This window comes from Sciurus vulgaris (assembly GCF_902686455.1).
Source record: "Sciurus vulgaris genome assembly, chromosome: 5".
Lineage (NCBI taxonomy): Eukaryota > Metazoa > Chordata > Mammalia > Rodentia > Sciuridae > Sciurus > Sciurus vulgaris.
In genome coordinates, this window is record NC_136465.1 from 12,797,315 (window position 1) to 12,825,166 (window position 27,852).

Here is a 27,852-nt window from a genome sequence, read left to right on the forward strand (position 1 = left end):
CAGACTGTCAGCTGACAAACCTGAAAGTATGGCCAAGCTCACACTTTGCTTCTGTCCTTCAGAGTTCACTTGCAAATTCTCCCATTCTCCTAATATCAACTTCTTCCTTTTTATGGCTTCACTTCCTTCCTCCCCCACCCCTACCCTCATCCCCTTTCTTGCTCTATGGCCTCTCTCCTCCAGTTTGCCCCCTTTCCTTTTTGGGGCAGCATTATTTTGTTTCCTTTCTTTCCTAAGTATCTTAACTCAGCACTCCGCCTCCACCCCCATCGGTCTTTCCTCTTTATATTCCAGGACTGTCAGCAATAGATGCAGTATGCGAATCCCAGCCAACACCAGCAGGGGTGTGCACGCTGTCCTCACCCCCTCTTTTCCTAATCTCTGGGCAAAGGAGGTTACCAGCTGTCAGAACAGCAGCTTTCCTAATGTCTATAGAACACTTCTGTCCACCCCCACAGGACACTTACTTCTCTTTACAGGGAACAAATTTGTTCTCCTTGTTTTTGCAGTAAGCAAATTTATTTCCTTTCTTATTCATCTTGTAGCAGATATCGTGGCTCTCTTTTGCTCCTGGGGTACAAAATAATACGATAAAAGTAAAATAACAAAGGGACCAATAGTGTGAATCATAAAACCTTATTTTCTAATGCAACCGTACTTTCAGTATCACATCCTATCGTGTAGTGGTGCAGGAGGATGAAATAAATAAAACATTCAAAAACTGTTCTACGGAGTCAGGAGAATATTCTAGGAAGGAGGAGCAAGAGACAAAAAGTGACAAGCATGTACCAGCTCAATCCTGAGCTAATCAGTCAATACTGGAGGTAAGGTCGACTAATAATGGAGGTAATGGCTAAAGAGATGTTAGGCAATATTGAAGGATATGGAAAAAGAACCCCCAGGGAGAAAAGGAGAACAATAGGTCCCAGGGAGAGAAGGAAGTAAATGGGCTCTGGACTTGCACTGTTTCCCAGTAGCTATGGACTCTGAACCTGCACAATTCCCTTCTGCCACTATTTCCCTGACTGCCCAACCAACACATTCTGCGGTGATGAAGTGCCTATGATTAAGTCTCACTTAACTCTATAAAAATAAGACCCCTTCTGAAAATGCGCTCTTCCACTGCTTAACAAAGCTTCCCTGATGGGTCCAGGTCCATCCCCCTTTCATCTACTGTTGCTTTCAGATATTATCTCCAGTAGTGCCCCCAAGTCTTCCAGGACAGTGACAGGGAGGGGCAGGCTATTCTCTTTGTCAGTCTTCACCGTGACCACCTCTCACCGTTACTGAAGATTTCTGAGCACTGGCCATTGTGAGTGGGACATTTCCCCATGAAGCAGTAGCCTTCGGCATTCTTGCAAGGAAAGCCATTGGCCTGGAATTGGTCCCTAGGACACTCGGGTGAGTGGCCAGTACATACTTCAGGATAATCACACTCATCTCTTGCCGGTCTGCAGGTGGATCCTGCCTTTTTCATCTGTTGAAAAAGAACAGAGACTGAATCTCTGACATGACAAATGCCTTTCAGGGTGGAACAATGTAACTTCCCTCTTCATCCCACAGCATTATTGTAACTTATACATGCCTTGACTTTTATGTAATTTTAGTCATCCCAACATAGTGATTTTGAAATCTGATGTTAGAATCCCCTTGGGTAGACCTGGAATGGACATAAAATGGAGAAACCGGCAGGTGTTCTCATTTATCTTGTGGTTTCTTCCTCTCTTGCTCTAGCCTACCACCGCTCTGCCCACATGACAGGGAACTGCTGCCTATAATAAAGAATCTCCATCCCCAAGAAATCAGACCCGTGCATATGCATTGGAAGAACAGGCTGGTTCTCCCAGCTGGAGGACAGTCGCACCTCGTGGATTCTCATTCAGCCATTCAATCTGCATTTATTTGTGCTGATTCTGAAAGCGACTTGCAGGTGCAAAAGACATTTTCTTTTCATTGTGATTTCACGATCCAATGGAGTGAAAAAAGTGTCAATAAAATCCTTGGGCAGAGCCATTTGGATTTCTGGTCGTCTTCTCTAAGACTTTTTCCAACCCAGCTACTATTGCTTTCCAATCCCTGGATAATCCATCCCTTCCCTTTTTAGCCCACTGCTGTTGGGAAACCAATCTTCCTCCTGAGGTTAACAAGGTGGAAAATGATTACAGAAGAGTAACAAGAGTGTTGGTCAGGCGACTTCTGCCGGGGTCCAGCCCTCGCAGTGGTCGGGGGTCCTGGGTGGATGGGAGGCGTCAGCGCGGTGGATCTGCTGCTAGGGCTGGACCCCGGCAGACTTCACTCCTAAAACACCAGTTTCTGCTTACTCTCTTCTCTATTCCCCCGACCCTAGCACTCCACGCTGCTCACCAGTCTGAGCCCCTGAATGGGCCCTGCGGGCTATCAGCAAGGCCCAGTCTACAAATCAGTGATGGATGGTCATCCATGGCTGGAGAGCTCTTGGGTCCTAGGTAGACGGAAAGTGAAAACAGAAATACCATCTCCCAGCACACGATTTTACCTGACAAGATTCACAGCACAGTCCTTCTGCACACGTAAATCCTGGCTTCAGCACACATTTATGTGCGTCACAGCAAGGGTTAGTGCACTCCTGGCAAAAACCAAATGAAATGTTAGAGGTTGGCTCCTGTGAGACCGTGCACAGGAAAGATGGAGGCTCCTTGGTCACAGGAACTCTCTTGGCTTATGAACTCTCACTGCAGGGCAGTGTGACTTGCCCTTCTCTCAGTGACTCCCCTTCTCTGAAGGGTCCTGTCACTGCCTCATGCTAGAGTTTGATATGAGATAATACAATTTCTGAAGATCTGATCTTACCTTTTGTTCAAGATGCCAAGTATTTTTGTTGACTTTTTTTTTTTTTTTAAACACATTACTACATAATAACAGCAGGATAATCACCTGGGCCCTGCTGGATCAAACCAATTGCAAAGGAAATTGTCTGCATCTGATCAAGTGAGGTACTTCACGTGTAGGGTGACGTTGAAGACCCATTCCAAAGAACGTGCATGGGTAAGAGGATTGGTCTCCAAAATTAAGAGCTTCTTCACATTGAACACGAGACATCTGAAGATTACTAGTTGTCTCTGGACAGGTTGCTGTCTCCACTCTGATTAAGGAGACTGTTGACTGCTGTCCTTGGTGCATAGACACTATGAAGTCTGTCCTCAAAACAGTGCATTGGCCAAAGCTTGCAACCGAGCAAGTTTGCAGAGCTCAGCCCTCTGTAGACCTGCTAAAGCAGACTCCAGACCTGAACAACACCACTAGTGGTTTATAAACACTCATTATTTTGAGTAGTAGGTTGTCTAGGACACACTTTTATTTGATGTACTTCTGAAGAAAATAGTTTCTATCTTGGGGAAAAGCACATTAAAAATGACTTTAAAATTTGCTCTCAAGGCTTTTTCTAAATGCTCCAAAGACCGAGGCTGAAATAAACACATGAAAGGTTTGAAAGTTTCTACTTTATTAAGAAAGTGTCCTAATAAGGGAAGCTGTCCAGCTGTGATGCAGGCAAACCTCCTAAGACCCTGAGTAAAACCCAATTGACTTTGTGAGATCTTGGAGAACATTATAGTCTACTGTGCACGGGAGGTCAGACCTGATGATACCTATAGGTCCTTCTCACCCATGAGCCAATTGATTCATAAAGCAGGCAGACGTGATGCTGTGTACTCTGGCAAGACCATTTGACACAATGCATGATCTACCAAGAAGACCTGAAATGAGGCTGTCCCAACATCTTGTATCCAAATGAGAAGCAGAAAAGGCACAGTTTCCAAAGCTCAACAAGGAAGATGATATGTTTAGGGGCTACACCCCTGTCCAGATTCTAGCTGAGCATGAACTTGGTAATTTAAAGTCATCATCATTTGCAAATTACCTGAATAGGGCCACAATCACACTCTTCTCCCTCATCCACCTTCTTGTTTCCACAAAATGGGAAATTACTTGACTTGTCAGGAAACGGGATATTGAGCATGCATGTTGGATTATGATCCTTCAGGAATTGCTGGTATTGGTTCTGGTTGCATTTACTGAATTTTAGTGCAGGAATGCTGGAGACAGGACAGGGTAAAAATAAAGATTTATCATATCAATGCATCATGGTACAGCAGCTGGGAAAGTTTTATGAAGAATTTAGAACAAATACACATAAATGTTAAGTTTGAGAGCAAAGCAGGAATTTGGATCATTATTATCAGAAATGCCTTCTTGAAACATTGCTAATACATGCTATTTCAAGAAAGTACCTGGCTATATTTTACCTGCAGCAAATTCTACCTGAAGCCCACCATTTGGACTGGTGGTCTGCTCATGATGTTCCCATATTACCTCTAATGTGTCCTTGAAATTATCTTATAACTGTAAATCCATGTTTACCATCTTGTAAGATTACAAACCTCTCAAGGCTATATCATGTTCATTAAAAAAAAAAAAAAAAAAAAAAAAACAACTCTAATTAACACAGAGCCTGGTGCAGAGTAGTGCTCTATAAATGTTTGTTGAAGCCAACTATTTAAAAATATCATATGCATCCTTTGGAGTCTAATACACTCCCTTTAAAACTGAAATTCACCTCCCTTCTATCTTCCTTTGGTCTGACTCCCTTGACATTAATATTGACACAATGAATAAACATAGAAGGACTTCTAGAATCTTGATCACATTAGATGGGGAAGGCAGGACTCTGCAAATGTTGCTCCGTGTCTAGCTAATGATGTAAAATTAGAGGCTCAGTCACTGAATTCTTACACCATGCCAGTCACTGGGTTTGGATGCTTTAGTTACTTCATGTCATTTAACGAATGCATGGGAAGGCTGCTCATTTTAATGCTTTTTTATTGTGCACCATGCATTGCTATGCCTGCCATGAAGGGGTTCTAGAACCTGACCACAAAGTGATTCACAGAATAATGAGGGAATGCTGGGCCGTCATTCCATGACTACTTATGGAGTTCCTAACCTGTGTCTGAGACTTCTGTAGAAAAAGATAATTTAATGGTAACCAAACCCGTCAAAACCTCTGACTTCACAGAGTTTGTATTTTGATGGAAGAGTAACCTAGTAAGTGAGCTAAATGTGCAAAGGATAGAAAATCTTAGACAGTGATAAGTACCAAGGAGAAAACAAAACAGAACAATGAGGAAGAGGGCCAAAATGCCAGGATGTTTGTGTGATGGAGAAGGACTGGAAGTTGAAGCACTAGGCCAGGAAAGTTTGCTGAGAATGACACCTGGGTAAAAATGTGAAGGTCGCAGAGTTTTTAGCAGAGAAGTCAAAACAAGGTGTGTGGAACTCCATTTCTCCCTAAGGACCTTGGCAGAAATGGGTACTAGTTGACCACCATGTGTATGTTTGCAATCTGCAATAGAGTTTTAAAATTTCTTTTGCTGTGTCACTAGAAAGAGTCCCAGCTGATAAGATTGAGCTCCGAAAGAGAAATTCCTCACTATGCATGGTTTTGAAATAGATCTTCCAGAAAATTACGCTGAAAAGAAGTATATTCCTAAAAGGATGGAATTAACCCCAAAACTACTCTCAAAATATTGAAATGTGTTCTCTGCCTTATTTGAGCCTCACCTTCCACCAGTATCCATCACACATTTTCCCAAAGAACAGGTACATGGGAACTCGTCATGCTGCAGTCCAAGATTATGCCCCAGCTGATGCGCGATCCTGCTGGCAACCGTGTTTATGTCAGGCAAGAGATCCTGATGGGAAAGAAATGTCCATAGAAACTTCTAAAGAAAAGCACATTGTACAGTACATAGCACTTTGAAGCAGTGCTTAGAAAACCTGATTTCTAGCCTCTAGTTAACTAGCACCTCTTTGAGAGGTCTTGGACTTAATCACCTCCCTACTCTCTGCCTCAGTTTCTTTAATTATATAAAAAGAAGTTGGGAATATGACTTTTTAAGTATCTAGCTCTTAAATTTTGAAATTCTGTTTTAATGTGTGTGTGTGTGTGTGTGTGTGTGTGTGGCATGTTCACTGATGTATTTACATACACTTATCCTTACAAATAGCTAAAAACTATTAACTAATATCACTATGGTCTAAATGCTGTGTCCTTTCAAAATCCATGTTTGGAAGACCTCACCAAAATGGTTGGAGGTGACTGGGTCATGGGCATACGTCCCTCAGGAATGGGATCAGTGTGCCTAAAAAAGAGGTTAAAGAGAGTTCTCTTGTCCTTTCCACCATGTGATAACTCAGAAAGAAAGTGCCAACTCTGGGACAGAAAGCAGACCCTCACCAGATACCATATCTGCTGGTGCTTGATCTTGGGTGTCTCTGCTTCCAGAAATGTGAGCAATACATTTCTCTTGTTTATTAGCCACCCTGTTTATGGGATTTTGCTACTGCAGCCTGAATGGACTCAGACAAATGTCCTATACAATAAACTTCATGCTCTATACTAGAAGTTCAAAAGATACAAATAAAAACATGTGCTGTTCTTGTTTTCACTTTATAGTCTTTCGTCGCACAATAATGCTATGTAATATTGCAGATGGAGACTTTGTCACAAGAAAAACCTGAAGGTCAGAGATTATAATAGATTCCATGGCAGAACTGGCTGTTACTGCGGCTCATAGTTCTTTCATGTTTTAATCCCTATGTTAGTGAAAAAAATAACTTCCAAAGAGAGATAGACTGTCCATTTATAATAAAACTAATGAAACTCCTTTAATGTGCTCTTTTTATTCATATGGATTTTGAAATATTCCTGGATTTATAAAATTATAATGGAAAGACTAACATTCTCTATCAGAGTATTATATAAAACTTATGTCACTAAAATACCAATGGCAAATCTACAGGCATCACAATTAACTATGTAGTTCTTAATTAATTAAATAAATATTCCCTTTTTAATAAGTACTAGCTTCCAAGTTTTAGGTCTGAAGACCAAACTGGACACAGCGGCAGGGAAGTAAAGCCACACAGGAAAAGAAACACAAAACTTCGTGCTTGTGATAATATCTTGGAAAAAATTATGCCACTGACTAGAAGCTTTGATACTCGGGAAAAGATCAGATGAGCGAGGGAGACACAGTTCACAGGTCTGGTGCCTGCTGAACATGAACGAAGGCTGTCTTGGTATGGCATGGCACATGCCCTCCTGGTGCATAGCAGGAGCAACTATCCTCATGTGCTAAATCAGCCGTCCTGTTTGATAAACATTTCCTGTCCTTGCAGATAACTGTATCTAACACACCAGTGAGCTTTACTAATCACCTTACGTTAATCTGTACATGATGCTACTTTGTGTTCTGAACTCCACTGGTTTACCTTCATTATTCGTCGATAGTTTTTTCTTTTAATAAAACATTTCTTTTCTCATTTAGTAAAGGAAGTACAATTCTCATCATGACATGTCTTGGTGGGGATATATGACAAATTGCACACTTGGTCTCTTTCAAGGGGACATAGAACACTGCAGAATTTAATCTGAACATTTTGGTTCGGTAACATAAGATATTTAAAACACAGCCCACCTTCACAATGCTGGAGGAGTAATAGGGCTGGCACATACCCTCTGGATAAGAAATTCCTTGTGCATGTGTGTAGAGCCATTTCCCACTGCAAATGAAAGGCAAATACACTCTTCAACCTAAGTTCATAATTAACACAAAGAGCAAATTACAGTGAACCAACACAATCTTCAGGCCTTTGCACATGATAAGCCCTGTTACTTCTGGAGTTCTAGAACCGAGGATGACCTTAGTTGATACTGAGCTCATTTGAAGCACATGGTATATAAGAGGCACTGAAAGTCTGGCACAGTGGCCCATGCCTGTAATCTCAGTAGCTCCAGAGGCCGAGGCAGGAGGATTGTGAGTTCAGAGCCAACCTCAGCAAAAGTGAGGCACTAAGCAACTCAGTGAGACCATGTCTCTAAATTAAATACAAAATAGGGCTGGGGATGTGGCTCAGTGGTTGAGTGCCCCTGAGCTCAATCCCCAGTACATAAAAAAAAAAAAAGAGGCAGAGAAAAAGCCAATTTTCAGTTGAAATTATTATAAGAAATAAGTTATTTTCTATAAAAAAGAGACAAAACAAAGGTCAAAGTCTTTCTTGACTCTAGTCTACCCTGCATTCAGTTCTGGACAAAACTACTTAAATTACAAATAATAAATTAATGAATTAAATTTAAAACTGTGCATGGACAGAAATGAAATGTGGCAAATTCATGCAATTAACTATGACTGAGAGACCTTAAAACCTTCAATCGACCATGAAACTCAGAGAGGATTCGGTGGATATAATCAAACACTGAGAAAAGCTTTCGTATAAAAAGAGCTCTATTCCTGTATTGCCTAGGAAGACAACGCCAGATGTGTGTATTATATGAATTCCAACACAGTTTCATTCAGGAAGTGCTTTTGGAGTGGGACCAGTTTAAAAAGTGCAAACTTGTGCTAGAGGACAACACCTAGAATATGACGGGATCCAAACACAAGAAACATGGCCAGGTGAGGTGACCCCTGTGGCTTTCAGTTTCCTTGATCAAGTAGACACACAGTTTCTTTCTGTACTAGTGCAATGCTCTGCACCTCCATGTCAAGGATCAGTATTTGTGCATCTTGGAGGACTTTAGAATTCTGGCCTTCCTGAACTCTGGAGATCTTGGGAGAATTCCATGAATGGAGATAAAACACCAGGGAAGGACCATCTGGAGACTGACCTCTTTCATGGTCCCTGAGAGCAAATGACACTGTGACTATACCATGTAGGTTGCCTGGCCACTGCTAAGTCTATGTGAAGGTAGAAGGGAAGACACATAAGAAACCCAACATGCTAAGTCCCATGTTAAATCCACCCTATCCACTTTCTGCACACTTCCTTTTGATGTGAGAAGCTACTGGAGAAACATGAAATTCTGTGAAAGTCAAAGTTTACTCACTTATTCCCATTTGAGTGTTTCTGGACTTATTCATTAAGTATTTTTAAATTCATGTACAAACAGGGAGCTAAGGGACTACTCTTGCCCACCGTGAAGTTTATGGAGATATTTTACTATTCTTCATTCTTTACAATTTAAGAGCAAAATAGTGTATGAATATGCAAGCCCAAGCCAGACCTAGCTATACCCGCAGAGGCATATGCTATGGGTTATCCACGTGTGAACACCAAGCGTGATATTACCTTGGAAGTCTGGTTCACAATCATCAATCCATGGAAGAACTAGACCTAACCCTTCCCTCGTAGGCTTTGGAAGCTTTATGTTTCTGGTTTAGCCTGAATGCTAATAACTGAATAACACCAGAAAGAAGATCGGCAGGCTGTTTGCAGACCCTTAGAGAAATACTGACATTATAGTTTGATAATGTAAGGTAAAATGGGTCCTGTTTTAATACTGCAACTGTAGAAGCTGAAAGACACTATCACTTGAAATCATTTTTCTCACAATTTAATATTTCTTAGTATATCAATACTATGCTAAACATAAGACTGCATTAAGTTCAGTTCCATGACCTTTTTATCATTTTCCTCTGGGATAAGTATTGTTCAAGGTATTTTGAATAATAGTAATGACCAACTGTGGCCCTGTGTTAAAGAGAATTTGTGATTGAGTAGTCGAGAGAAATGCAAACATTTACTTAGGAATATTGAAGCTGTGACTGAGTTAACTTATCAGATTATTAGTCCATCAATTTATACAGTGCAGAAGATGGTCTTGCAGAATGGCCACTGGCCGGGTGCATGCCCTTTGATGAGAAGTGTCCAAAGACACTTTTCCAGAAGGGCAGGTTTTGGTGTAATACTGGGATGGCATAACAAGAGAGGGTGGAGGGAGATGGTACTGGACTTTTATAAATAACATACACGGATTCTCAAAGCACTAATGATATTTTCAACTCTGCCCAGGAATATAACAGATTTTCTCTTTCTAGTCTTAATCAATATTAAGAAGAAGGGTTATCAAACAGCCTGCTTAGAACTTTTCTGTATAGCAGAAAATGACATGTTCCCTTCAGATTGCCCAAAGTCAATTAATTTAAAAGATTTCTTTGTAGTTCGTTTGTTTTGTTTTGTTTTTTAAATGATCTACCTGAGGTGTGCAGGAAAATAGAGTAGTCACATACCTTAGTAACAGAACATGATCAAAATTCCTCCTTTTTTTAAGGTTTGTTTCTTGCCAAGCAGAAAAACGCATTAAGGTAGTTTCTATGTTTGAATCTATTTCTATGTTGTCTCCAGCTGTCCACATTTCAATGCCCACCAATGTTACATGAATATTCATGGTTTTATAAATCTGTTCAAAGAAGAAATCATTTTTCACAAATTCAAGTGGCTACAAGGATCCTCCATCATTACTGTATTCCTTTATACTTAAAAAAATAGCAATATAGACTTGCAAGGTACCTAAGAAAATAACACTACTCTTATTTTACAAATTGGCACATTGAAGAAGAATGCATATTTTATTGGCCAAGATATTGGGTAAATTTCCATTCTCAACAAAGAATCTTGATCAGTAAGGTCTGATTTTCCTTGAACTATCATAAGCTTCACAGGCGCCATTCCCAAAATGTGTCTAGAAGAGTTCAATAAAGTGCTGAGGTCATACAACCCCTGAGAACGTGCATTCAGGACAAGTGGCACAGGGCAGTATGAGCACTCTGTTTCTTTCTCTACTTCAGGCCCAGGATTGGCTCAGCACAGGTTAGAATGTTGGTATTTGTATTCAGAAAGTTGGCCAAGTCATGCTTCACTTTCCTGCTTGATTTTTACAACTACCTCTTTTCGTCCGAGAAAACAGGATTGCTCAAAGCAGGCAGAAATGGTCACCTCCCCTGACTCTCTCACCCCTCTTCCAAACTGCTTCGTGGACACACCTTGCTGACAGATGCTTTATGGCAGAGAGAAAAGATGACACAGTGAGGCAAACATGAAGATTTTCAGACAAAAGAATATGCATCCTATCAGCCTGATATTCCATAAGAGCCAGTTCAAAGTAGCAGTTGAGGAGAAAATGAAAGATGAGCTAGTCACAGTGAATGAAAAACAGCAATGGAAAGGTCACCAGTGCAGTGTTCCTGGAGAAAGTCACTAGTTATTAAGACACTTCAGAGCCATATCATGGCTATGGCAATGACTGCATAATTTACTACTTTTCTTAACCTGTAGGATCTGAATACACGGAATTTCACATGTTTCCATAATAACCCTGAGAACGAGGTTTCTTTTAACTCACATGAGGTTAGACATCTAGTCATGACCTCAGAATTGACACCGGTGCTGGTGATTCCCAATTTTTCCTCTTGACCTTGATCCTACAGTGCGAAGAGTGTGGTGAGCTGGGTCCTGCAAAGGCAGCACCTTCTAACCTGAGCTTTGTGGATGGGTCTCCATTCACGGGAGGGCTTAAAGTTCATAAAACTGGCGCAAGAGCAAATGGAAATTATTCTTCATTCTAGAGCACATTCTCTTGAGTGAGAACATAACCTGTACAACAAAAGCTTTGTTTTCTTGCTTGAATGCTCACATGGGTCTTAAAACTTTTGGAAAGTTGTAGAAAGTTGAATTACTCTTCACAGTATAGAAAGAACTTTGGAACTTCTGAGATAAAGAGGTGAAGACATGAGGAAAGATGAAATGAGAGAGATCCTATGAAATAATGTGATTGTGAACTCTGTGGAGGATGAAGGACTGGTCAGAAGTGATATAATGGAAGCTGGGTGTAGTGGTGCACACAGCTATAATCCTAGTGGCTCCAGGAGGCGGAGGCAGGAGGATCCCAAGTTCAAAGCCAGCCTCAGTGAGTCCCTAAGAAACTTAGCAAGACTCTGTCCCAAAATAAAAAATAAAAAGGGATGGGAATGTGGCTCAGTGGTTAATTGCCCCTGGGTTTAATCCCTGCTACCCACCCCTAAAAAAAAAAAGTCATATGGTGGGAAGGCTTAAGGGCTTTAAGGAATCATTGCTTTGTAACATAAGGCACTATGTGAGCCCCCTGCCTCAAATCTAAAATGTAAAACTTTAGTAAGAATTTGGCAATAGTTTCATGTTTTTGCTTACTACAACGAACGTATTTTTAACCCCTAGAACTCAAGATGAAGGTCAATGTAACTGAAGAAAGGGTAAATAAAAAATCCTTCTGCCCTTGGAGGTGAGGCAGGAATTGTCCTGAGCCCAGCCGAGGTCTCCCATCCATGAGGAGGAGAGTGGACAGTAGAACCATCCACCTAGAGACATTTGCACAGGGTTTCCCTGAGGCTGAGGACAGGGCAGGATAAGAGGATGCTCTGAGCCCCGCACCCAGGCTAGCAGCACCAAGCAGTGATCAACAGATCAGCACTAAGAAGAGACAGAAGCCTGAAGGGAGAGCTGGGTCTGGCACCAATGAAGGCACCACGTTGAGCAGGGGACAAGAAGACAGACAATTTCCAGCAGCTCGATTTCTAACAAGATGAGTTCCATTTAACAGCTAAGGGCCTAGTAAAGAAGTGTGTTGTGTGTAGGTGTAAAGACGGTTTCCTTATTTTTACCAACATTTACATAATGCCCACTATCCAATGGAACATGGAGGAACACACCAAAGGGCAGGGAAATACAGCCCGCTGTTCAAGAGCAAAGAGCTGACAGCACTGGACTCATAGACGACCTATGTGTTGAAACTGATGAGAATTTAAATTTATCACTAGAAACATGTGAAGGCTCTAGTGGAAAAGAGGATTGTGGTTGGAGGAGTTTTAAGATGGCCCCAGGGGTTTCTGTCTTCTGATACAAACACCCTGGTACCTTAAATGTTGACAGGTTTTCTAGAAACAAAGGTGGCCCAGCTGACACTTGCAAGAAATGTGGGCACTTCAGGTCCACAACTCTGCAAGCTGAACCCCGCCAACACTGTAAGCGAGCCCCACCAACACTGTAAGTGAGCTGCCACACCCGCCCTGATTTCAGCATTATGAGGTCTGAGCAGAGAACCAAGTTATGCTGTACCCAGACTGGTCTAAAGTACATTGAGAGGTCAGAAATGGATGCTGTTTATGATGTTTGTAGTAACTTGTTATTCAGAAATTAAAAACAAGTCCAGTGAAAGACATGCTTGAGGTGCTGGGGTTGTGGCTCAGGGGTAGAGTGCTTGCTTCGCATGTACAAGGCACTGGGTGTTCCATCCTCAGCACCACAGAAAAATAAATAAATAGAAAATAAAGATATCGTGTCCATCTACAACTAAAAAAAATATTTTAAAAACATGCTTGGAAAGATTCAGATTTCAGCACAGAGGTGGAAACTATAAGAAAGAATGAACAGACATGATAGAATAAATATACAGATGTAGAGATAAAGCATGCCTTTGATAAGCGTGTGAGAAGGCAAGACACAGTTAAGGAAAGAATCCCCGTGACTCTATAGAAATTACCCAAATTGAAAGACAAGGAGTAAACAACAGAAGAGACGGCTCAATGGTTTGAGGGGGAAAAATCACAGGGTCTAATATGCATATAATTGAAATACCAGAAGAAGAGAGAGAGAGAATAAGGCAGAAGAAGTATTTGAAGAGAACATGGTCAAGAACTTTCAAAACTAATAGAAAACAATGAATCACAGATCCAAGAGGCTCAGAGAATTCAAGCAGTATAAATAGCTCTCTCTCTCTCTCTCTCTCTCTCTCACACACACACACACACACACACATATTCACAGACTTTGATATGGTATGCTAAAGGAACACACAGATCAATTAGCATTTTGCCCAACGGCCAAACCTAAGATTTTGGGTAACAAAGCAAAGTGTCATTGGATTGTAACTCAAAGTACAAAACAAATATTCATGAGCCCACACTGCTATACAAAGATGACTGAAGAAACAAATTAATGGAGTAAAAGAGAGTACCTCTTGTGTGGGATCCCAAGTAATTGATGTGGGTTCTCTACTCTCAAGGAGAGGAAGCATGACTCTCCACTGCTGAAGTGTGAGCTGTGAACAGTGACCCTCTTACAGAGACAAGAGTGTGGTGATGAGTGAGAAAGGAGTGATCTCACCAGGGAGCAACCTGACAACGCTAGCCACCAACTTGATACAAGTGGTGTTTATGGAGAACTCGAACCTCCATGGCAGAACAGTCTCCCCCGGCCCCAGGGATACTTGAGCATTCACTTTGCTATAGCCAATATTACGGTTTAGATCTGGGATGTTCCCCAAAATCTCACATGTGAAGCATTCCAGAGGTAGGACTCTGGAAGGGCTTGGATTAGAAGGACTCTGATTTCATCAGTAAATTAATGCATTTAATCAGTGAATTAATCCATTCTGATGAATCCATCAAGTGGGCCCATCCATTGATAGCTGAAGGGAGTCTAGTAGGGGCTGGAACCCAGTTGGAGGGTAGGTCTCTGAGGGTGTGCCCTGGAAAGGTTTATTTTGTCCTTGACCCCTTGTGTATTCTCTCTCTTAATCTCTCTTTCTCTCCTTCTCTGCTACCATGAGCTGAGCAGCTTTCCTTGACTACACTCTTCTGCCATGATGTCCACCTCAGTCCCAAAGAACAGGAGCCAGCTGACCAAGGACTGAATCTCCGAAATCCTGAGCCAAGTAAATCTTTCCTCCTCTAAGTTGTTCTTGTCAGGTATTTTGGTTACAGAGGTGAAAAACTGACTAACACAACCAGATTCTGGGCCAAGGAAAAACAAACAAACAAACAACAATTTTAAAAGACTTGAAATTAGACAAAATAATCTCTAATTCTAATGGAATGACAAATAGAAATCTATAACAAAAACCAAAAATATCCTCGAGTATTTGCAAATTAGATAACATACTATCTATAACCATGGAAATAGAAAGCCATAAAGAATGTCATAAATATTTTAACTGAATGAAAATTAAAAATAAAATATAAATCCATGGGAAACAACTAAGGAAGCATACACATGACTTATTGCCCAGGATTCCCACGTCTTAGTTATCTACATAAAATAAATGAAATTTTGTGTTCACCCACAGAGTGGCATTCAAATTTTACAGCAGCTGTTTTCATAGCAAAAACTATAACCAGATAAAGTTTTCCTCAACTGATGAATGAATAACCACTAGCCCTTCCTTCCAGCATCTTCTCATGGTGACTCACTATCCCAGTAATAGAGCTGGGGTATCTAAGGAGGGAGCAAAGAGAGCTGTGTGCAATTCGCAATTTGTTTAAGAGTTACAATTCATTAAAATTTAGAAAAACGGTCATCTTAATAGATTTTACTGAAATAGCTATCCTGATTTCTGTGCCAAACCATGGGCAGTAAGTTTTAGCTTGAAAAGACATTTTTCGTACCAGGTCATAGAGCACATCAGACTCTGTTTACAGGTGATTAGTTTTCAAATGTTTTATACATTGCTTCATCAACTGTGTGATTAGAGATCAATATTGAAACTTATTTGACTATTAAATGTTACCAATGTGGAAAATCAAAAACTCAGAGCTGTGGTTTGTTGTTACAATTTTTTCAATAGATTTTTTTTTTTTTTTTTTTTGTGGGAGGCGTACTAGGAATTGAACTCAGGGGCACTCAACCACTGAACCACATCCCCTGCCCTCTTTTGTATTTTATTGAGAGACAGGGTCCCACCGAGTTGCTTAGCCTCCCGCTTTTGCTGAGTCTAGCTTTGAACTCACAATCCTCCTGCCTCAGCCTCCCAAGCAGCTGGGATTATAAGTGTGCACCACCGTGCCTGGCTCAATAGGTTTTTGCCCGTCATTTTACTTGATGAATTTTTGTGATGTAGACTCTCACCATATCAAGGTTACGACAAGAATCCAATAGAGAGCGGCCCTAAGATGTTCTTTGTATTTTCAGCATGATTCAAACTGTAGCAAACCTTACCATGTTGACAAAATTGACCATTCCCCAAATTCGGTTCCTTAGTTTATAGTGAGGGTGACTGTTCCTGCGATACTGGAAATAAAAACATAGTATCAACAATCTTTCATAGTAGGAGTTTCCCAAAAGCTCAATAAAATGCTCCATCCATCATGAACTGTTATGAAGAAAAAAATCATTGAACAATGAAGAAAGAGGGCTCCTTGCTGTCAACTAAAACCTGGACACTGTGGAGAGAGAAACTTCTGATGTGAAACCACTAGATCCAGCAGGCTATGAAGACATGCTTTGGCCTAGCACTACCTTGAGACTTTCTTTTCAGTTTTATCCTCATTTCACTTTACATTATATTTCATGACACTGACCTATTTAACCCACTGACCATTAGTAGTGTGCATTTTTATGTTGAGATCACACCTATTAAAACTATAGCAACCACTGTGTTGCAAGCAACAGGAACTTTAGCAGCCTTCTTGAGTCCAAAGTGATCTCAAATTATGAACCACAGCCGCAAAACACACCCTGGAGCCAGAGATGTTCTGCAGAGAGGCAGGCAACAGCAGCTTTTCCCAGGAAAACCAAGGAAAGCAAAGAGAACTTTGCAGCTCCAGTCGTTCTGGGCTTAGTAGTCTTCCTAACTGAATTAACTTTTTGTGCTATTAGGTAGACCTTACTATCAAATATCAATTCAATATACTTACTAACAACACAGTATTCTGTCAGGATACATGCATATGGTCAAACGTTTTCATTAGAAAAATAAAAACTAAACATGCTTTTTGTGAATTCTACAAGTATCCTCTAGTTACCATTCCATTGATCTCCTCTTCTCCTAAATATCTCAACACTTCCAAGATATAGCAGCAGAATCTTCAATTTTCATCTACCACTTTCTACCATTTCCTCTACATACTACACTCTGGTTTCAACTACTGCTGCTATTTCACTGAAACTAGTCTTGATAACCCACATATATCTTCTTAATTATCCAATGCATTGAACCCCTTTCCCTTCTCTTTCTGGTCATTTTGTTCATATTTAATACTAACCATCTTCTATTCAAGAAATTTCTTAGCACTGGGCATGGTGGTGCATGCCTGTAATCCCAATGGCTCAGGAGGCTGAGGCAGGAGGATTGTGAGTTCAAAGCCAGCTTCAGCAAAAGCCAGGTGCTAAGTAACTCTGTCAGACCCTGTCTCTAAATAAAACACAAAATAGGGCTGGGGATGTGGCTCAGAGGTTGAGTGCCCCTGAGCTCAATCCCTGGTTACCCACGCCACACCCCCCGCCCCCAAAAAAGAGAAATTTCTTAGCACTTTGTTTTCTACTACTCCATATACTCTTAGTGATACACTGTGAATTCCTCTTTTCCCATCATCCCCTTAAATTCTGGATGGTAAGTATATTTCACACCAGGATTCCCACTGATCAACTGGTAGAGACTGCCTAAAATACACTGTAGAGAAAGATTCTGAGGTTATCTCAGGGATTATGAGAATAAAGCACTTGATCATCAGTGATTTCCAAATAGAGGGCAGAGGGACAGCAGGGATAGGTGTGAGCTTTGCACTCTGTCAAAACTTTCTCCATCTGTGCTTTATTTTAAGTAGTATTCCTTTCTTCCAATCATATTATCTTTGTCTGAAAATTTAGGTAACATAGTTATTTTTTCATTAGTCTTTTGAATATAGCATTCTAAAAACTCAAGTCTTTTTCTTTTGCTTAAAAAGTGTGCTCTGTGTGTGATTTGCTAATAGGGAATCCCCATCTTTGTTTCAGTTAATATTTAAGGAGTTTATTTTGTTACATTCCCCCCCCCCATTTTCAATACTCTAATTTTTCTACATTGTTATCTGGTTTATTTAGTCCTCTTTATTTCTGGAAAATTCTCAAGACTTCTCAAAGAGTATCTGTCATCCAGTAATCCACATTCTCTGCAATCTTTTATTCTGCATTTGATGTCTCATATTTCCCCAGTTTTCAACTGTACTTCTTTGTGTTCAACAAGTGGTGGATTCCCGGACTCCTCCATCCTCCAGTGCACTAATTCTCTCTTCACCTATGTCTAATCTGTAGTTTCATTCATTCAAGTATATATGCATTTTCCTTTTAAGGATGTGGGATACTTTTTCAAGGAAACCAGCCATTTTTTACAGTCTCTTCTAATTCTTTCATTGTAATTTCTATTCTTTTCACTTTTAGATCTCCAATAACTGTAAACCTATACTTTCATGATGCAGAATGATTTGAAGTATCATTGGATAATTGACAGTTTTTAGTAGCCTTAGTCTCCTCTTCACTATGCTGACTGACCTTTCCTCATGGAATTCATTTTATCATGGATGATTATAGTGTCTTTATAGGGCATTTTTTTACTTGGGCTCAAGTTGTTTACCAGATAGATCTCTAGTCAAGTTTTATGCTGAAAGCATGTCTGTAGCTAAACAAAAAGCAAAATCAAAAAAATCACCAAGCACCATGCTTTGTCTTTGTGTGTGGTGCAGGCTTAGAATTTCTGTTTTCTCTTGGGTGATATTTTCCCTTCCAATGGCTATGGGCAAACCAAACTTCCTTTATCCTTTACAATTTCGATGGAGATTTTCTAGTTTCCTTTTTGGGGATAGGGCAGTCCTTTCCAGCTCTGAGAATTATGGAGAGGACTCATCCCAAAGGCCAATCTTTTGATTGCAAGGAGGTTAATTGCTCACTACTTACACCAGTACTCTATATGTCATGGGTCACCAAGGCTTTGAGTTTTACTTCCTGTTCTGAAGGAGATCTTCTTAATTTTTAGTATCTGGGAATGTTCAATGTTTTCTTTTGAGATCGACTATAGATTGTGGACAAGTTTTCAATGCTGTTCAGCATCTCCATATGTTCACAGTCGGGAGGAGAGTTCTAGTTTGGATTAGTCTGTTACAATATCAAAAGACCTAAATCACCTCTTATATGCATATTTTTTGAGAAGTTAAAACAGAAGTTGGAGACCAGAATGGCACTCTGATTAGAATACTTCTTCTCTGGGTTGGAATCATAGCTACAGTTTCACGAGGATGAATGAAAAGTGAAAATGTTCATCTGAAAACTTACCACATAATCATCAGCAACAATGAACAGCTCCACATACTTTGGTTCATGGACGTTCTGGAAATTGATGGAAAATTCGATGAAGTATGTTAACATTTTTTACCTTAACACTGAATTTCTGAAAAGCTAATGTTTTCAAGATAAGAAAATTAATTTTACTGACAATAGAAGGTGAAGTAAATGAGCATATCTAATAATCCTGAATTGACATTCCAAATTTGATTACCCTTTCCTTTGTTGAGTTTTTAAGGTTAAATAAGAGTTAAAATATAATAGTGAATCCCATGCTTAATACTTAAGTTTTTTTTTTTCTTTACATGAGCAATCTCATAGGAAGCACCCATGTACAGCTGAGAGCTTCCACCAGACTGACTGCTAGCACTGACCATGTTCCTCATAATCTCCTTCTGCCTCCCAAACTCCTAACTGCAGTAGTCTCAGGTCCAAAGAAATAGATGAACATTGCTAAATCTAGGTCTCTTATTTCTAGAAAACACCAACACCAGGAAATTCTTCTATGATTTCAGTATAAATGAACTAAGGAGAGTGCATATTCGCCAAGGACACATCAGAGGGACATTGTTCAAAGATTTAAGTAAGTCATCCTTTAATGGACTAAAGGATTATCTATGCACTGAGTTATTCCATCAGGAAACACCTGTCAGGTTTCAGACACTGAACCTTGAACATGAGGTGATAAACAGGTAGCTTACAAGTTCATAGCAACTAGTTCTTCTGGGTATAAGAACTAGTTTCTATAAGCTAGTTATATAGAAAAGCCTAAAAACACAAGGACTGTGCAAGCATCCCATCAGAAACCGACCTTGTTATTATCCTAATTATCCTTAAGCATCAGAACATTTGGCCTGAGGGAAGGGGAGGATTGGGCTTGTCATCGACTGTCCCCCAAGTGGCCGGGGAGGCAAGGAGACACATTATCTAGGACAGGACACTGAAAATTTCAGTCTTCTATAGAGAGGGCTGCAGATATCGCCTTTTTTGGACACAAGTGAAACGAATTGAGATGTGCCCTACAGAATGACACTTTCAACATTGTTTTAAAGCAAAAGTTTAAACTTCAAATCCAGACAATGGAGTATCAGATTCTGATGCGCACACATGCCCACTGCTTGCCTCACTCTCCAGAGCCTACGGGAAAGGGGGCTGCTTCCCCTGGGATGAAAGGATGTATCACAGACCACTCACTTCCAGCTTGTAGTTTCCCTTGTATGGAGCGTCCGTTGGAACAGCGTTCTTGGTAAAGTTGAACTCGGCACAAGTATGATTGGCAACACGCGGCATCTTGGCATTGTATTTGAACACCAAATGCTCCCCCTCATCTGAGAATTTCACCGGTTCGATGAGATACCTCTGATCGCGAACTCTGAAGAATCCCCTGAGGAAATTGGATCACTGCGGATCACTGCATGCATTCAAGATCTGTAAGTATCTTATTCTCTTTTATTGACTTTATCTTTTGAAGAATGGGAATTTACAAAGTTAAGACTTCATGAACAGGGAGTCAGGGTTTCTGGGTGGTAAAGAAGTGAGATAGCATGTGGGCTTTGATTGAATTAAGAACTTTTTCTAAGGGTCAACTTACACGGATTTTCAGAAGTTTGACAATCTCATTTTCGATTTGAACATAGGTAGAGTAATAATTCCCACCATGGTGGTTTCAGGTTTTGCAGAAAGTTTGTGTGTTCCTTTGTCTATGTATTAAGTGTAGAGTAAACATATGAAGATACAAAACTACCTTGGGGTAATTTTGTGACTAAAGGTGTTCTCATTCTTAAAAATGCTAAAACAAGGAAAAGCCTTGTAAGTGAAGACAAAAGGTCCCTGTTCTACCCTCTGTCTCCCGACATCTTCCTTCTTTGTCCTTGAGTCCAAGATCTATGGAGAACTGCCTCTGACTTTTTACTCTTTGAAGATCATAAACAGTCAGGTGAGGTGGTGCATACTTGTAATCCCAGCAGCTCAGGAGGGAGGCTGAGGCAGGAGGATTTCAAGTTCAAAGCTAACCTCAGCAAAAGTCAGGCACTAAGCAACTCAATGAGACCCTGTTTCTAAATAAAATACAAAATAGGGCTGGGGATGTGACTCAGTGGTTGAGTGCCCCTGAATTCAATTCCCAGTACCCATCCCTAAAAAAATATCACAAACACAGGCTAACTGAGTAAAAATTCTAACTCACTAAAGTGCCGTGGTGTAGTGGGAACTCAAAACTAGCACTCAAGAGACCTGGATTTTGGACTCAGTTCACCACAAGCAAATTGAACATTCAGGAGCAAGTCTCTGATGCGGTGTTCTGGTCTCTAACACAGGAGCACAGACTAGATTTCCAGGAGACCTCAGCTCTGAATCCTTTGATCATACACTGCAAATCTCATCTTGCTAGTGTGTGCATTGGAAATTTTTTGTCAAAAATGAACATAAATCACAGGCTAGAACTCATACTCACTGGCTAAAAATATACTATAGCCCTTTATCCATTTTTTTCTATTTAGAGAGTTAGTGAAAAGAAATAAGTAAAGTAGATCTCTTTAAACATTTATAGGAAAAGTTATAAAAGAAATAGGAAACCATGAGCGGTGGCATATGCCTGTAATCCCAGTGACTTGGGAGGCTGAGACAGGAGGATAGTAAGTTTGAGGCCAGTCTCAGCAACTTAGTGAGGCCCTTAGCAACTTAGTGAGACCCTGTCTCAAAATGAAAAATAGAAAGGCCTGGGGGTGTAGCTCAGGGGTAGAGCACTGCTGGGTTCAATCCCCAGCATGAAAAGAAACAAACAAATAAAAAATTAAAAAAGAAAGAAGAGGGAAGATACTCTACCTTACCTTAGACCATTGCATGTGCTAATACTGGCTGCAGAATCAAATTCGTGTATAATGGATCCTTGGTAAAAACAGTGGTCCTAAAGTAGAGGAAGAGTCTATTAATGTACGTACAAATATCAATATTGTATACATATTACTATCTGATTATTTTCCTTTCAGACGTGTCTGTAATTCATTCATAGGTTCCATATTTTCCTGTGCATTCTTCATTACATTCTTTCACTTGGAAACATTTGAGTCTGCTTTAGAGACCATGGACCTTAATTACACAATTACTTTGTGTAAAACTCAGTATGGATTCTTTCCTCACAGATTTAATGGTCTATGAGGTGATGATACCAGCTACAGATATGCAGCCCTTTTCTTTATAAATACCATCCCTTGATTCATCCTCATATCTTTGCCACACGAACGCTCTTGTGTTAATCTTACAGTTTCACCTGCTGCCTAGGAAATCGAGCCAAGTTCCTGATGCTCCCTATAAGATCCTGCTTCCCCACCAGCTTCCTTCCTGCCCTTCTTTCCAGCCTCTGCTTCAATCCTGCTGGTAACCTCACGACTCCTCGTGGTGTTTTGCTCTTGACGAGCTCGCCGGGTGATTGCTCTTCCCATCATTTCCACCTGTTCAACTCCTGCCTGTGGATGAGCAAGTCATGACCCCCACAGGATGATCATCAGCCCCTGCATAAAAGAATGTCACCCAGTTTTCCTCTGGCGCTATGTCCTAGGATGACATGATGACTGATCTCACAGAGGTAGGCATTTGCTTCAAATAGAAGAAATAACTTTTTAAAAGCATATTTATGGTAAGAGGGACTTATATTGTTCTTGTCTCCAGGGCTTCAGACAGTATGTTCTGGAAGGAAGAAATATAATCTATATCCACTAGAATAATAGTGATTAAAACAGATTCATTTGGAAAATGGGAAGAGACCTCGATCCCTTTAAGTAAATCCCACTTTATGCTTCTTTGGGGTTCTGTTTCACTCTTCCTCCAGACTCAGCACTGTATTGAACGTAGAGAAGTTAGTTTAGTAAAGGAAGATGCATTACGACATCATTTGCTAGCGAGAGGTGTATCCTTTCTGTTCTGGCCTTATGCAGAGAGATGAATCTATTTGGGATTTGGTTCTGTTGTAGTACTTTTTGGAGTAGTTTGTAAGGCTAGAATTGCGTTTCAGAAGCACATCAGGAAATATTAGTTTCGAAAAAGAGGCCCAGAAAGGTTCTGTAAGGTACCTTGATTGGAGGATGCCGGATGAGCTTTTCTTTTTTCACAGTGTAGAAGGTTTCACTGTAATTTGAGGATAGGAACTGCCTAAAAACAGAGGGTAGAGAGGAAGTGAGAATAATTCATTCTAAAACTCTAAAAGATAGAAGCAATCATGTGATGACTAGCCTCCAGAACACTTTGGAATATTAGCAAAACAAACAAATGAAATTTCAAGGTCAGGAGTATCGATTATAACATGCAATGTTAATGGATTAAACATCCCAATTGAAAATCAGAGATTTTTGTCAGAAGTCATTAAATATCAAGATTCAACTAACTGCCATCCTACAAAATGCACATTTTAAATATAAAGACAAGGGCATAGTAAAAAAGTGAATAAAAAATAGTTTATTGTGCAAATAGGTAAACATAGGAAGTCTGCACATAATATCAGGTAACAAAACGTAAAATTTGTGAATACTATCAAACATTTTAAAAAGAAATAATATCTTTTAGAAAATATAAAATGAGAGAACACTGCCCAACTCATTTTTTTAATTCATTTTTGTACTGGGGATTGAACTCTGGGGTGGTTTATGATGGAGCCACAAGACCAGTCCTCATTAAAAAACACTTTTCTTTAATTTGCTCAAGTTCACATCAAATCTGCAACTCTCCTGCCTTAGCCTCCTGAGCCACTGGAATTACAGGCATGTTCCACAGTGCTACCACTAATTGAATATGCACAGTGTAATCGAATGTCAATTTCAACATAGTTTCAAACACCATGAACAAGATGTAGTTTGGACACCACAGTATAATTTAAAATAATGAATAATGGGCAAATAAGTTTTTATTGCAGGAATGCAAGGATGGTTTAACAAGTAAAATCAATCAATGTAAATCACATTATTGATGTTTAAATGAATGCTGACAAAACACCTTGAACGAACTTCTCAGAGAACTTTCTTAATCTAATAATGCACATCAATGGCATATCTATAGATAATGTCATATTAATCACTCAATATTTAACACTTTCAATAATTAATAGACACTCTTAAAGGGAATAAAAGAACTCAAATTACCAAATATCAGAAATTAACAGGAGATACACTGAAGATTCTATAGACATTAAAAAAATAGCAAGAGAATATTATGAAACATTATGCCAAAAGTGTGGCAACTTAGATGAAACAGGTTTTTTCCATGAAAGTTTTAGTTTAAAACTGACACAAAGTAAAACAGAGAATCTGAATGACCTTCAGTCATTTGACAAGGTGATTCTAAATTACATACAGAAACACAAAGGCCCTGCACTGTGACCCTGGGTAAGCTATTGTTCTTCCATATTTTTATTGGTGCATTATAATAATACATAATAGTGAGATTCAACATCATACATGATAAGCTATTTGTTTTAACGTACCTGCTTCATATGGCTATTGTAGGAATTTAGGAATAACTTTGATAAAAGGTACATAGAAATCACTCAATACATATTAACTCCCTTCATATGGGGAATGTCAAATATGCAGTCTGAGAATATTATCAGTATGGTTATGCTATTAGGCTCACATTTTCTGCACATTCCTCAAGCGGGGGATTCAGGATGGAGGGATATTTTTCTGTATCTTTTGTTTGTTTGTTTTAGCTAATAGACCTGAGTTTCGACTATCTAATAGTGGCACTCTTCCACGTGACTGAGTGATTGACGACAACTCGTGCTTTTACAGTTTGGGGCTCTGTGATAGAGCTATCCCGTGTAGAAAGGGTCCACAGGGAAAACAGTGGAAATTAACAGCAAAATGAAGGACTCAGGAAGAGAGTCAGTAGTGACTAACTAGAGAAGATGTCGGGATGAAGCAGATTCTTCCCAGTTCTTAGCATACTCTCCAAAGAACTTGGCTGGATAACTATTTTCAACAACTTAGAAGTCAATGTAAAAACCAAGTTTTCAAATTTCTCTTGTTCTACTGATTCAAGGAGCCCTAATCAACTCTCTTCTTAAAGTGACTGGAGTTCAAAGAACCCCAAGTACCCCAAATTAGGGTACTTATTATTTAGAAACCACAGAATGGTGTCTATAGCTGTCTTTAAGCTGTTGAGAGGCAATAGGTTTACATTCGAAGAGGAAGAATTCACATAGTGTAGAGATAACAATGACTTGAAGAATTTACTGGCAGTTTAGAAAAACTGGGATATCAGAGGTGACTGAATCTACAAGGTACAGAATGACACCAGATCTTACCTTGATCTTAGAAGGTGAAGGATTAAGGTTTTTCTATTTAGTTTTATTTCATACAACAGTTCCTCTTCATATGCTTCCTGAAAAACAAGATCTGTCATGTGACTTCTGCACATGCTTGGCAGGTGCCTGCTGCAGGAGGGTAGTGGGGTGCAGAAGTGGTCACCCATCCCAGCTCCTCCTAGTAGTCATTTCAGGGAGCAAACACTGGGCAGGCTGGACTTAAAGAGACCTAGTATCATAAGGAAGATTTCACCCAAGTTATTTTATTTTATTTTGGCACTGGGAATTGAACTCAGGGGCGCTCGACCACTGAGCCACATCCCCAGCCCTATTTTGTATTTTATTTAGAGACAGGGTATCACCGAGTTGTTTCGCACCTTGCCGTTGCTGAGGCTGACTTTGAACCCATGATCCTCCTGCCTTAGCCTCCCAAGCCGCAGTTACCCAAGTTATTTTTAATTAAAATTTTCAAAGGACATTTTTCTCTAGAAATAAAATAATAATAAAATACAGGTTCTCCCCTCATCCAAGGATATGCAAATTTCTGTGTGTCCATACAAACCTCCAAAACACACAGATCTTGATTTTTTTTGTTTATTTGTTTTAGTAGTTTTGTATGTGCTGTCTTAGAGTTTCCATTTTCAATTAAGAAATCATGACCATTCCTTATTCTTATAAATGTTCTCTTACAGACTGTTTTTAAGGCTGCAAAAAAAAGTGTGAGTGAAACTTCAGTTATTTAATCTGCATCAATTATCAGAAATTTGGTTTGAATGATATCGCTAATAAGTGGATGATGACATATAATGGGGGGAGGGAGGGGTTAGTGTTAGGGTTAGAGTTAGGGTGAGGGAGGGGGGCAAGAATGGAGGAAGGAAGGACTGTATAGAGGGAAAAGAGGGGTGGGAGGGGTGGGGGGAAGGGAAAAAATAACAGAATGAATCAAACAACATTACTCTATGTAAATTTATGATTACACAAATGGTATGCCTTTACGCCATGTACAAACAGAGAAACAACATGTATTCCATTTGTTTACAATAAAAAAAATACATTATTAAAAAAAAAAAGAAAGAAATTTGGTTTGGATGATCACTGTAGTTAGAATTGCATTGTTGACAATGTGGAAAAACTGTGAGGCTTCTGATAAATATTGATAAAATATCCTAAAGGAAGGAAACCCAAATGTAGAACTTCACCAAAAGTTAATACTGGTTTCCATTTGTTTATTTGCAGCATGATATCTATTACTGGTAAGTTTGACTTCTTACCAGTAATAGATAGTAAGCAACTTACCAGTCATAGAGATTATCATTCATAAAGTTTTTAAAACAATGTGATAACTTATTGTGATGTTCTGTTTGATAGTCATCGATATTGGTATTTTTATCTTGTGTGTTTCATTATTTGTCATTTTTTATATGAATTTCCCTTTCATGTCCATTTCCTATTTTCTTTGGCAGTATTCTGTTTCCTTATCATTTATAATACTTCTTCATAATTTAAGGGTCACAAGTGTTGGTCTTCATTGTGCACATTCCTTTGAGGTCACTCGTCATTTATTTGACAGTTGTGACTTCAGGCACAGCGATAATAGAGACACAGTGGTGCACAAGCTTTGCAGAGGCTCTAAGTTGGCAAAGAAGATAACCAGATAGGCAGAGAATCAGGTGGGATAGCATCATAACAGGAAAAATACAGCACTATGCCAGTGTCACAGGCAGGAAACAGCATCTGGGAAGCCCTGAGGTAGAAGGGGACTCTGGCTTGGCTGAGGAACACAGAGGGAGAAGTTTGACATTGCCAGAAAATCAAGTGCACCGTGTAGCACAAATGGGAGGGAGAGGTACAGGAAGAAGGTGAACGAGCACAGCCCAGGAAGGTAAAGGCCTGAGGCTTCTCCTAAGAGCAACAAGCAAAGGGTTTAGGCAGAAACATGCAGCGGCAAGCATGGAATTTCAAACACTAGGTCTGAGAGATCAGCTCTGAGGACAGGGAAGTCCCTTAAAGGCTGTTGGTGGGATGCAGGTGCCTTGGCAGGGGACTACCGAGGCATAAGGAACCTCAAGAGATGTTTGCCTGCTGGAGTCCAGATGTACCCGTGATTGTTTGGCAAGGTAGGTAAACTGGAGGAACCAAGAGAAAGCCCAGTGTTGGGGGTATTCAATTTATTTGACTGTCTCACTACTACAAGAGGGTCTGAGGGGCAGTGCCGAGGGGCAGGGGGCTTAGTTTCCTGTTTGCTAATGTGAGGTGTGCACAGTGCAGCCTTTTTTGATGGCAAATTTAACCAAAAAAAAAAAAAAAAAAAATAGGACTTATAGTAAAGACATGGAATTAATAGGTGGGCAGGCAAAAAGCTATGTGCTCAATCAGGAAGAATCGAGTCATGTATTTCAACATCTGAATGGACACGGAGTGTAACACTGGGACAGTGGGCTTTTTACATCTTTTGAATATTTAAATGTGAAATTTTATGAATCAACAAGAAATAAATGTGATGTATATTATTGTTTTCATCTTGTCATTAATATTGTTTTTAATAAATGTATTTTCATTGTAGGATTTTTTTTTAGAGTCAGAGAACACTTGGAAAGACAATAGTACTGAGACATAGT

At 39.9% G+C, this 27,852-nt stretch overlaps 1 protein-coding gene across 6 annotated transcripts in view; it reads right to left on the minus strand.

The window, feature by feature from the left end:
• The window catches only part of ADAM7 (ADAM metallopeptidase domain 7), a 48,596-nt gene that overhangs the window by 17,522 nt on the left and 3,222 nt on the right, over window positions 1-27,852 (minus strand). For all 6 annotated transcript variants that reach the window (XM_079142271.1, XM_079142272.1, XM_079142269.1 and 3 more), the window contains exons 3-15: window positions 25,235-25,311; window positions 23,010-23,088; window positions 21,771-21,847; window positions 20,137-20,326; window positions 18,934-18,987; window positions 15,847-15,918; window positions 10,110-10,279; window positions 7,518-7,602; window positions 5,599-5,729; window positions 3,899-4,073; window positions 2,516-2,605; window positions 1,282-1,477; window positions 468-570 (exon numbers count right to left, since the gene is read on the minus strand). In XM_079142271.1, coding sequence (XP_078998397.1) covers window positions 468-570; window positions 1,282-1,477; window positions 2,516-2,605; window positions 3,899-4,073; window positions 5,599-5,729; window positions 7,518-7,602; window positions 10,110-10,279; window positions 15,847-15,918; window positions 18,934-18,987; window positions 20,137-20,326; window positions 21,771-21,847; window positions 23,010-23,088; window positions 25,235-25,311 — 1,499 coding nt within the window. The remainder of the gene's footprint in view (window positions 1-467; window positions 571-1,281; window positions 1,478-2,515; window positions 2,606-3,898; window positions 4,074-5,598; window positions 5,730-7,517; window positions 7,603-10,109; window positions 10,280-15,846; window positions 15,919-18,933; window positions 18,988-20,136; window positions 20,327-21,770; window positions 21,848-23,009; window positions 23,089-25,234; window positions 25,312-27,852) is intronic.